This window comes from Hippoglossus hippoglossus, chromosome 23, assembly GCF_009819705.1.
Source record: "Hippoglossus hippoglossus isolate fHipHip1 chromosome 23, fHipHip1.pri, whole genome shotgun sequence".
NCBI classification, from domain to species: Eukaryota; Metazoa; Chordata; class Actinopteri; order Pleuronectiformes; family Pleuronectidae; genus Hippoglossus; species Hippoglossus hippoglossus.
Genome location: NC_047173.1, coordinates 2,519,301 through 2,531,024, shown reverse-complemented (window position 1 = coordinate 2,531,024; position 11,724 = coordinate 2,519,301). Strand labels below are relative to the sequence as shown.

At 40.9% G+C, this 11,724-nt stretch overlaps 1 protein-coding gene across 2 annotated transcripts in view; it reads left to right on the top strand.

Moving 5' to 3' along the window:
• The first annotated feature begins 222 nt into the window (after window positions 1-222).
• Window positions 223-11,724, top strand: part of arhgef39 (Rho guanine nucleotide exchange factor (GEF) 39) — a 49,908-nt gene continuing 38,406 nt past the window's right edge. The window contains exons 1-3 of one of the 2 annotated variants that reach the window (XM_034578382.1): window positions 223-349; window positions 1,469-1,622; window positions 4,229-4,323. In XM_034578382.1, coding sequence (XP_034434273.1) covers window positions 1,488-1,622; window positions 4,229-4,323 — 230 coding nt within the window. In that variant the 5' untranslated portion in view covers window positions 223-349; window positions 1,469-1,487. The remainder of the gene's footprint in view (window positions 350-1,468; window positions 1,623-4,228; window positions 4,324-11,724) is intronic. The other variant, XM_034578381.1, reaches the window with a different exon arrangement.

The window sequence follows — 11,724 nt, the reverse complement described above, 5'->3', positions numbered from 1 at the left end:
ATAAATCCTTTACAAAGCCATTGCAATGAAACATAACATGTGGAGCAGATACAGTGTAAATAAGGCTCATATTATAGTGTAGTTACTACCACTAGTAATACTTTTATATACAGTCTGTAGTAGTTATTATGGTATCAGTGCAGCTCTGTGCAGCCGCGTCACAGAGTGGGCGGTTCTTCCTGCTGTTGTCGACGAGCAGCCAATCGGCGTGCTCGTGTACACCGCAGCCCGGAAGCAGGAAGCAGAGGGAGAAAAGAGCGCCTGGATCAAAAAATCGGAGACGTTACCTGGAGGAGGAGCAGCTGATCGCCTCAACACAGGATACAGAAACCACACGAAGACTCCTCATGTAAATACAAACCCCTTCTTACTCGAACGAAACTGCGCTGCTGTGAAATTAAAGTTAATATGTTCACTTTTTCTGCGACGTCTCCTTTTATCGTCTATAATGACAGATTGGAGCGATACTGACTAAATAACACCTCTAGCTTTTATGTAGCCTTAACGTAACACAGTCGCTACACAGAAGTATAGGCACGTTTGGTGTACATCTATGTATTGTATTAATATGCTGGTAGTGCTTTTTACAGAGTTTTACGAATAAAATTAATATTTTAATCAGTCCTATGTATTTTGATATATGCAAAAAAATGTGTCATGAAACTCAAGGATACTGTTATTTACTCAGGGCAACAAAATGCCTTAAGATCAAACTTCATAGCTCCTAGGAAATTCTCATCAGTGTTATAGTGAATGTAAATATGTGTAGCTTTGTGTAGTTTTTTGCTTGCTGCTTTGCACTGAGCAAAGATTACTCGTAAGACTGGAACTCGGACAGAAGATACTCACTTGACTTGTCTACACCAGGCTCCTCAAACTGTGTGTTACCATCAGCTGGACATTAGAATACATGTTGCACAGACATCTGTTGAGTCAAAGTAGGAAGGGATCTCCTAGTTTGCCACTGCACAGGCAGCAGGAGTAATTACAAGTGCATACCTCTACCAAGGCTTAACAACCCGGATCCGCAATTGTTTAAACAAATTAAATCAGCCCACTAAAATAGATATTTTTGCAATCAAAATCCACGAGTTATTCCCCGGAAAATGTACAAACATGTAAATGCCTGACTTGAGTGAATAAAAATACTGGACCTGCCACTTAATCAGCGACTGCACCAAAATGTCTTGGGTTCTGCCCAGACCCCTTTCCTCCAAATTTGATGGAATCTGTTAAGTAGCTTTTGTGTAATCCTGCGAAAAGAACAAACAGACGCAGGTGAAAACAAAACCTGCTTGGCAGAATTAATAACCATTCTAATAAATATAGATTTGGATATGTTGGTTTGTTTTCAGATACAAAAGTGTGTAATGATCTTTTAAGCAAATCCAAACTAACAGCACTTACACACAGTTTATTTAGTGCAACGCCTCGCTGTAAACCTGGCCTGCTCTTCCTGTCTCTGCAGTGTCCTCGTCACCGTGACCATGAGTGCCCTAACTGGTCAATGCAGCACTATCCAGGAGCAGAGGGACCGCTGGGAGAGGAAACGCAGCCGAACAGCCAAAGAGTTGGTGAAGACGGAACAGTTTTACTGCGAACAGTTGAAGCTGGTCACCACTGTACGTAATGTAGCAGTCATGAGCTATGGTTTGATTTGTAGTTCTGAGGTGTGACACACTGTCTGAACCAAAGGCCGGAGGTGTTAGTGCCAGAAACCTTATACTGACATATACTTTACAATGACGTGTATATTTTTATTTATATAGTACACAGTGTTAGTTTTATACTTGTAGTAGTGTACTTTTAATTCTTGTGATACCCTTCTCCAAAACCACAGATGACTGTCTATCCTAGGGGAATTGCTGAAATGTATGATAACATTTTAGTGTAGCATTTAAAAGGTTTTATATATTATATTTTTATGAGTTTCAATTGAGGCTTTTTCTTTTTACATTCTATGAGGATTTATTTTCTATGTCCCTCCTTTTCTTGGCATTACATCTTTAGTCCATAATGCCCTATTTTGCTCCAATCAGACCATGAAAACTATTTATTTTTGTGTGTTTTTCTGTCAAATCTCTGGAGATATGCACCAATATATATTAAATAATGATCTGGCTGTGGCTACAAGAGACTGAGAGGACACATTCATACTGTACCTCTGTGTCATATCTGGAACATTTGGGGATTTTTTGGAAATGTTCTGATGAATACAGACCAGGTAGAGTTAACAAATCCACTCAGTCTTAAAGGTGCAATGGGGTTATCTAATCAGTCTCCTAAAATCAGTCTCATAAAAACTTATAATTATTAATTTAGGTTTTTAACATCTTATAATGAACCTACTAAAATTTATGGAATAATCTACTTCAGGACTTGTCAAAGTCTGGACATGAATAGCGAGTCAGTCTGGACCCAGCCTACACCTTGTTTTATGAATATAATATATTATGAAGTTTAACATTTTCTATTTCGAAATAACATTTCCGTTGATCAGTAAATTGTGTAAATTAGTGACACAGAATCTACACAGTATTTTGAGATTATTTACAACAATCCTTTCCCCAGATGAATGCAGCTTATTACCATATTATTGATATAGGTTGTCATGGCGACATTAACTGTTGGAGAGAGTGCCAGGTTCAATGTTACTTATATAAGTTATAAGTAAGTTGATTCAATGTGATTTTATTGTCTAGACCTCTGGCCTTAAATCCAAATGCAGACCTTTGAGTAGTAAGTTTGAACTCCTCCAGTTGACAAACTGTTGCACAGCCGTACTGGTAATGTGTCACAATTATACGAAGTCTATGACACTGGTTTAGTGAAGGCAGTAAGAGTACTCTGCTTGACAGAGGATGGCCTCTGTTGAAGGAAAAAGAGTCCGCCTGTTGGACTGGAATGAAACAAGAATTGTTGTAGTCAATGTCAGCAGGAGAATTAGCACCTGGTCTGTACATCGTGAAGGAGACGCGGTTCTTTGAAAGAAAAGTTGCTGGGACTAAAAGTTCTGGCAACTTCGGGTCGAAACACGGCTTTAGTCAACTTTTACAAAGTCTGTTTTACTAATATTGTTTCCTCAAAATATATTCACAGAACGAATACAGAACCTCAATGTCAAACATTCTCACAGTCAAAAGATTGAGCAAACAGGCGATTCTGAACAATGTGTTCCACTGCTACATTATGAAATGTTCTGTTCAGTATATATTTACAGACTCAAGGTGGAATTCATGGTAATCTCCCTCCCTGTGGAGAGAACAGACTTTTCCACACTGTAGCCACAATAACTCACCCTTCACCTGTTCACTCCAGTTAGGACTCATTTTAGGCCGAATGCACATTCGAATTGCTAATTTCATTTTCACTTCAATTGATTTAAGACTTGCACAGCTGTTGGTTTATTGTGAACATTGTCGTGGAACTTCCCTGTGTGTTTGTTCTTCAAATGCACAACAAGTCCCTGTTAGAAGTTAAGGGTCTTGTATGTTTGGTGCAGTCTCGTCTTAAAGGGATAGTTCACAGCAAAATGAAAATTCCCTCATCATCTACTCACCACTATGCCGATGGGAGGGGTGTGTGAGTCCACAAAACACTTCTGGAGTTTCAGGGGTAAACTTTGTTGCAGCAGAATCCAATACAATTGAAGTCAATGGTGACCTACACTTCAGACGTACAACATGCCTCCATAGTGCTCGTGTGGTGTAACCCAAGTGTCCGCATATTTGTCTCCAAACGAGGTCATTTACACCATGTTTTTAGGCTAGGAAGTGTCTAAGCTAGCGGACGTAGCTACACGATGGTGTGTCCGAGGGTCCGTGAACGCACCTCATAGGAAGATATCAGCAGGCTTAAAACTTGGTGTGAATTATGCTGTTTCGAGTCGAAAATGAATGTCGGGGCTTGCGGACACTTGGATGACACCACACGAGCAGTATGGAGGCATGTTACTCCTTAAGTTTTTTGTGGACTCAAACACTTCACCCACCCCTCCATCGGCATAGTGGTGAGTAGATAATGAGTGAAGTTTCATTTTTCTGTGAACTATCCCTTTAATATTACATCTTCTGGGAGAGTAATTAAGATGTCAGCAGTGAAAGCTCCTCCTTATCCAAAAGAACGTTTCCATTCATCACTGGTAGAGCTCATCAGATCCAACCCGGTTCCAGTTTATTCATACAGATGCTGAGGAATCCTTTTTTTCTCCTTCTCTTGTTTCTCACAGTACTTTGTGGAGATCCTGAAGGCCAAAGGAACCCTGGGGCCGGACATTAGAGAAAACATCTTCAGTTCAATTAAAGAAATTCATTCCGTAAACCAGTAAGTATCCTCTGAATAATTTAAAGAATATCTATGCTTGGAGATGGTGGGTGAGGATTATTGGGTTGTGTTTTGTCTTAGAATGAAGTCAAGATACACTCTTGCATAAGTACAGTCCTTATCGTCACCATAAGTACGAGTCAGTAATGTTGTGTTCCACCATCGAGGTGTTCTCCTATCTGATGGATACATTACTGCATATCAGGTGGAATTACTCCAGGTGATATCACGAGCCGAGAGCATTATTGTTTACATTGAAAATTCATGAGCTTGTTACGCACCCGACCTGCTGTTGAAAATGGGTGGCTGATAGAAGCTGATCTTACTGCATGTCTCAAATTGATCTGGCGCTGTTCAAGTCAAAATCTCCAAATGCACTTGAAAGACTTCAGAAAGTTCGGCTGCACAAATAAAAGGTTGATGTTTCAAGTTGGTACATGTGTACAGGCCGAGGCGCTGGATTCAGCGACGGTATCCTTGAATCGATAAAGAAGAAAAACAGAACTTATAGTAGGAGTGGGTGTTCGAACGCTGATACCAGAATGTATGTTTTTGTTTCAAAGAGGTAAGGTTTCAACTTTGATCATTCCTATGTCAAAGATAACAATATTTAGCATTCTATTGGATTTTAGCCCTTTCATAAAAAGACTGAGAAAGATGTATTATCACAAATTGACTTGTAAATGATATGCACAGTACTTAAAGTGTACTACTAATTGAATATGGTCCAGTTTGTGATATTCATTGCAACATACGTTTCAAATATTTCTAATAATCAGTATTCTAGACCAAAGATTAGATATGATGACAACCCCAGACGATACCAGGTCTGCCAGTTTATGGATTAAAGCAAGTTACATGTGCAACTATGGTTCTATGAACTCTGGATGACTGCTGAATATAATATGCTTACATTAACTTGGCTGGCACATTATGTGTGTTGTCAAAGGAAGAGATGGAGGGAGGTATCAGAGTGTGTGGCTGCCTATTAGTGAAGGGTTTGTTAGTCTGTTGTAACTTTGACGTCTGAAGAAGCGGTCGCAATTGAGTGTTTTGTGGACTTTTAATTTAAATTTTTCAGTGAACTATCCCTTTAAGTTCTTGATTTAAAGTAAAAAAAAAAAATCTATAAATCTGAATTTCATCAACTTACAATTAAATCTACAGCACAAGTAGTTGTAGAAAGTGAAAGGATTGGAACACTTTCTGAATTCACTATTGATTAGTATAAAACCTTCACCATCACAATGTAAAAAAGTGAAGGCTCTTGATTTGAGAAACCCATCAGGTTTGCAGTCTGCACACAGTGTCGTGGACAAATCCCACACAGCTCAGTATCAGACGGCATGACAAACTGTGGTATGAGAGCTCGGAATACCTTTGATTTTGAGAAATTCCATTTCCAGACAGATAATGAGTTGTGTGGGTTCCCACAAGCTCACGTCTCCTGCAGACTGACGGGCTTTCTTGTTGAGAGTTCCACAATGAAGATTGAAGTATGAATTACACAGTCTCGTGTATTGGATAAATGGTTCTGCACATCTCATACATCTTCATTATGAGCCCCTCAGTGAATCAATGGTTGAAACATAATGGCAAGCACTCCATTTAAAAAATGGTCCGTGGAGACACAATGTGTTCGCGCCAGACTTATTTACCACTGTTAAGTGATTGATTATAGATTTTCCCATATTCTTTTCACTTTCTCTCACTCTCACATTTGGCATTCATTGAATATAGGTGTCACAGTGCCGAGAATAATTGATAGTAAGTGGTGATAATAAGCTCCCGTAGATGGATATGTGTTTGACTTTGTCGTCTATCTGTCACACGCGAAACATCAAGTCTTATATAGTGTAAGTCTTACTGCATTAAACAGGCTGACAATGATAAAAAGACATATTGCTGCTGCTTCTGCCTGCAAGCATACTGACACTCTGTATGGAGTTTGCAGTAGTTTGCAGCTCCAGATTATACTTAATCATATCGTATTAAGTAGAAGAAGTCTCCGAATCAATTACATTTTATTTGTATTGCGCCAAATCATACATACATTATTTCAGGGTACTTTATATATTATTGACGAGACCTTACTATATGGAGAAACCCAACAGTTCCCACAACTGGCAAGCACTTGGTGACTATAGAGAGAAATAACTTCCTTTTAACCCGGAAGAAAACCTCCATAAACAGTAGTTGTGCAACGGATCACAAAACACACGGTTCGGATCGTATCACGGTTTTTTGAGTCACGGGTCGGAGCATTTTTCAGATCAGCAAAAACAAAAGAAAAGAGAGACAAATATAACGTTGCTTTCCATTTATTACTTAAAGAACACATAATGCAAGGAACCATGGTCTTAAATGAAAACAACATTCAAGATGAATAAAATCTTAAAATATAAGTGCAACATGTGGAACGATACTTTCTTCCTTTGAAGAAAAGTGAAAAAATAGCCTCTACATCATAACAAAGTTTAAAAATAAAAAGTCCTGAGCTTTTAACTGTTTTTTTTTTTACACAAATATGAGGATGTCTACATTGTCTGGGAAGAGGGTAGACCTCTTTGCAGTCACTATGTCCCCTTCTGTGGAGAACACCCTCTCGGTTGGTACCAAAGTGACAGGGACAGCGAGGTAGCGTCCTGCCATCATAGCAATATGAGGGTGTTTGCTTTTCTACCACCATGCCAGTGAATCACCAGCCACTGGAATCCCACTTGCTACCTTGTGGGATGCCACCGTCCTCTTTGATGGTTTTGGCAAACGTCTTCTTACAAAGGTCTCCCCGAATAGCTCCTCCATGGCCGACTTCTAGTTTTTTATTTTCATATTATATCGAACTAGAATTGTGGCAATACTTCTTTAATAAAAGCCATTATCATTCAAAATAGATAGAAATTGTATATTTTGAATAGAGATTTTTGAAACTTTTATAAATCAAATCAAAACCGTGGGAAACAACATGCACATGAAAGGCTAAACAAGCAGGGCACAATATGATGGCGCTCCAAATGGATGTTGAGTGCTGTGTGGTTTCTGAAGAATCCAACACTGTGGCAATCTGCGGAGAAGTATTTTAATTGGAAGATTTTTTTTGCAGCAGGGCACCGATACCTGAGACGAGTTGTTATCCTCACACAGCAGCAAGGAACCACTTGCCAGTGTCAGAAACCTTCTGTGAGAACTGTGCTTTTCAACTCCACACAGTTCGGTTCTCTGACCCTAAATGCAAGTGCAGAAGGTATATTTATCTCATCTGATCTTTCTGTCTTTACTTATCTAAATTCAGAGTTCAGTGGGAAGAGGGCCAATGACTTCTGTCCTCATTAGGGAAAGATATTTGAATATATCGATAGGTCGTGCCATTTATTCTGCTTCGAACCGTCTGTGTCAAACAGAGGAGGCAGCAGACGCAGGAAGCCAATTATTCCCAGCGACGAACATGACAGACAGGAGAGAGCTGTCGGTGCATTCAGTGAGGAGCAAACAATCTGCAATGGATGTAATGTGATGGGGACGAGGAGGGTTTCTCTATCAGTCGATAAATGTATCGATTCTATTTGTAATGTTTTGATTTTTTTCTAATTAGTAAATTTATCCTTTTGGTTCAATTAACCAATAAATAATGACTGTATGTTCTACCAATTAACTTTCAGCCTTTTACTCGAATACATTGTACATTTATTAGTAAGAATTTCATGAAATAAAACAAATCAAGTACTAAGAATTAAAGTTAAGGATCAGTATCAATGAGTGGAACTTATATTTAGCCCAATATTAAAAATGTAAAAAAGGATTTTAGGGCATCATTCATTTCACAGTTAAACTTTTACCTCATGATACTATACATTGATAAAGTTAATTTCAATGCAGTGGTGGCCCAAATAAGGAAATAGGGTTTTTACTATATCACACCGCAGAAAAATATAAATATGATTTACTTTAATGGCTAGCGCTGATCGTAATCAGTATCTGTAAAAGGTAGCTTAAACTAACTTTCAGCGTAACATTATTGGGAATTTATCTGTTTAGTTTTAGAAGTCTTTGTCCAGAAACAGCTTGCAAATGTTGTTTGTTGTATGAGCATTTGCTCTCAGAAGTCTTTGTTGAGTTCTTGTCTGAAAACCAATGATGGTGTATAAAGATGAACAATGCGTCTCAACTTCCCACTATACAAAATAATGAAGTCAAAATATTCCAGATACAGGGGCTGCCATGTTGTGCTGGTGACGACATCTCAGCTGTCAATCATGACATTTCATCCCGGGTTTATTGCATCAAATAAATACTTTAAAACTATGGTCGGGTACCGAACTCTGTACTTTTAAGGGTATTGACCGAATAACGTCAGTACAACTGGGTACGATTCATGTGAAATCAATCGGTGCCAAATTTCGGTACCTGTGAGCACATCTGGGTGAGAGAGTGTGTACACGAGAGTGAAAGAGAGGGAGAGTATATGTTAGGTGAAGAGCGAGAGAGCAAAACAATGTGACTCACCCTGGAACGTGTTCGAGCCAAGCTCATTTCTAATCAGTGCACACAGTCAGAACAATGGTGAGTCAATGGCGCAGGCACCCAGGGAGCCATGCACAGGGAGCTCATTTGGGTCTTTTCAAACATGTTTGGACGGTAAAAAAGTTACCGGCTCTGTCAGTAATTTACCGCTCCTCTCACCGAGAGCACCCTGCATTTCCTCCGGCTCTCAGTACTTTGACTAAGTTTGCAACTTGTGTTGTTTTTACCCAGTCTGAGTTTCCACATGTGTCCGATCACACTGTTTGTGTGTGTGTGTGTGAGTGCGTGTCAGCTGAATTATGAATGAATGCCCAGCCGTCATTTCGTCATTGAAGAAAAGTAGGGATCATTATGTGGTGATCAGTGTTGATGTTGTGGCGTCATTTCAAACAAAGTTTAAAGTGTAGCGGGTGCAAACTCTCTTGACATCTTCGTCGGTGTCTTCTACGGGTGTCACATCGCTTTTTCAATGGGAGATATATTTCTTTTGGGCTTTTTATATTTTGCGTCTGTCGCGTTTTAGAAGCGTCATCAACCCCCCCCCCCCCCCCCCCCACCACTAGCTAGTGATGAATCCAGTGGGGGACCCCCTGCTGTGTTCACACATCGACTTCTCCTGGATTTCTACAGACTTTATACCAGGAGGCCAGGTGGAGAAAGTCTGCAGAAACTACGGAGCGTCTCACTCGGACATTTGCGTTCACACATGCACCTCCTCCAGAGAAGATAGCGAGGAAGTGTGGTGTCCAGTTCACGTCTGAAAGCAGCTTATGTGTCAACACAGCATGAAGCACACCCACGTAGTTCACAGAGAGCCACACAATTGCAGCTCTATTACTGTTTCCTATCAGTGATTCCTGGTTATGTTTATTATTTCAATAATTAGTCATTTATGTCTCGCGGATGTCCTCGCTCTCTGATTACAATTAGTATTCCTCTGTTCAAGCCTTCCCCAAATGAAGGCGTCTCACCCTGAATTGTTTGGTCAAGGTTGTATCCACCCCAGATGTCGCAACTGCTTGGAATTAATGTGGATTAGCGCGACGCGCACAGAATGCTAATGTTATCTCCTTCCTTGCCGCTGATGGCCAGACAATTTAATTGCTGTGTGAGGGGGGGGAAAAAAAGTATAAAAATGTAATCCATAATTTCATATTTATCATAATAGCCTCTGGCAGTGAGAGAGGGGGGGGGGAACGGAAACACAGTTTTTCCCGCCCTTTACCCTCGTTAGAACTCTCTCGGCTGCTCCTGCATCTCCTGATTATGAACAGAGGCTACCTTGGCACGCAACTTCATTAAAATCTATTTAAATCAACTTCAGCTGCAAAGTGTTCCTTTTTACAGCATGTACGAACAGTCTCTGGGAGCATCATTAGAGAGTAGGACTGTGTGTGTGTGTGTGGTACTTCCTCTAAGTTTGGATAACAAGCTCCTTCACAAGTGTCAACACCCCCAACCAATTGCGTCCGTGTTACTGTAATGCGCCTGACAGGCTGAACGATTGCTTTGCCTCTGCCTTGATCTAGTTGTTTTGTTCCTGAGTTCAGCAGGCATGTTCTCACTACAAAGTGGCCCTGGGTGCCCCGAAGACAGACCCACCGTCTGGGCCCCAGGAAGTACGTCACCCACAGGGAGAGGGGCCTTCAAATGACATGACAGAGCCCCCCCCCCCGCCTGCTAAACCTCCCATTTAACAGGGGAGCAATCCTCTGAACTTTGTTCAACCTCCGCACTTTCTCTAAACATGTGTGCCTTGTGCTGAAAAAAGATATCTTGAAGATGTGATCTTGCCGTATTTGAGCGGCGTCTTTCCACTGATGAAGAGCAGCAGTTCATTCGGAAGCTGCACTGTACGCTAACCTGTCCATTGTGGGTTGACCGGGGGAGAACAGTGAATAGTGACCCAGTGAATTACAAACGATAGTCGAACACTCTGCAAATGTTTGATTGTGTTTGATTCAGGGCTGAACGATGTAAAGGTTCAGTGTGTAGGATTTAGTGGCGTCTAGTGGTGAAGTTGTGGATTGCACCGCCTCAACCTCTCCTTCCTATCGTGTAAGGGGAACATACAGTGGCCTTCAGGTAACAACACAAAAGGTTGACTGAAGAGCCAGTGTTTGTCCCTGCAAGAAGACCAGCTCCTGATATAGAAATAAAGGGATCATTCGGAGGCAACGAAAATACAAAAAAGTTTTGGTTTGAGAAAAAACTATTGATCCACACACCGGGGGAAATGTAGTTGTTACAGCAGCAGGGAAGTCATAATGAGGTAGACAAGAGAATACAATTATAAAAAGGAAACAGAATAAAAATAGATAATTAAATAAAAATGCAGAATATGTACATAATATACACCTTTCACTGCAGAAGTGGTTTGTATTGAGTAAGTGGAATGACCGTGAAAACACTGATAAACCAGTGCAGTATTTTATTCTTCATTCCGGATGGTGTTGTAGAGTCTGACAGCAGTGGGAATGAAGGACCTGCGGAAGTGGTCTCTTCCTGCACTGTGGGTGGAGCAGTCTGCTGCTGAAAGAGCTACTCAGGGCCCCCACAGTGTCATGCAGGGGATGAGAGGTGTTGTCCATGATGAAATTCAGCTTCGCTCACGTCCTCCTCTCACCCACGTCCTCAGTGGAATCCAGAGGGAAGTCCAAGACCGAGCTGGCTCTCCTACCCAGTTTATTTAGTCCTTTTCAGTCCCTCCCAGTGCAGCCACACCCCAAGCAAACAATGGTGTAGAACACTGCAGAAAGCCACCACAGTGTTGTAAATAAATCCTTATTATTGTCCTGCACACTCCAAAGGACCTCATTCTCCTCAGCAGGTGGAGACGACTCTGGCCCCTCTTGTACAGGACGTCTGTGTTGGTGGATC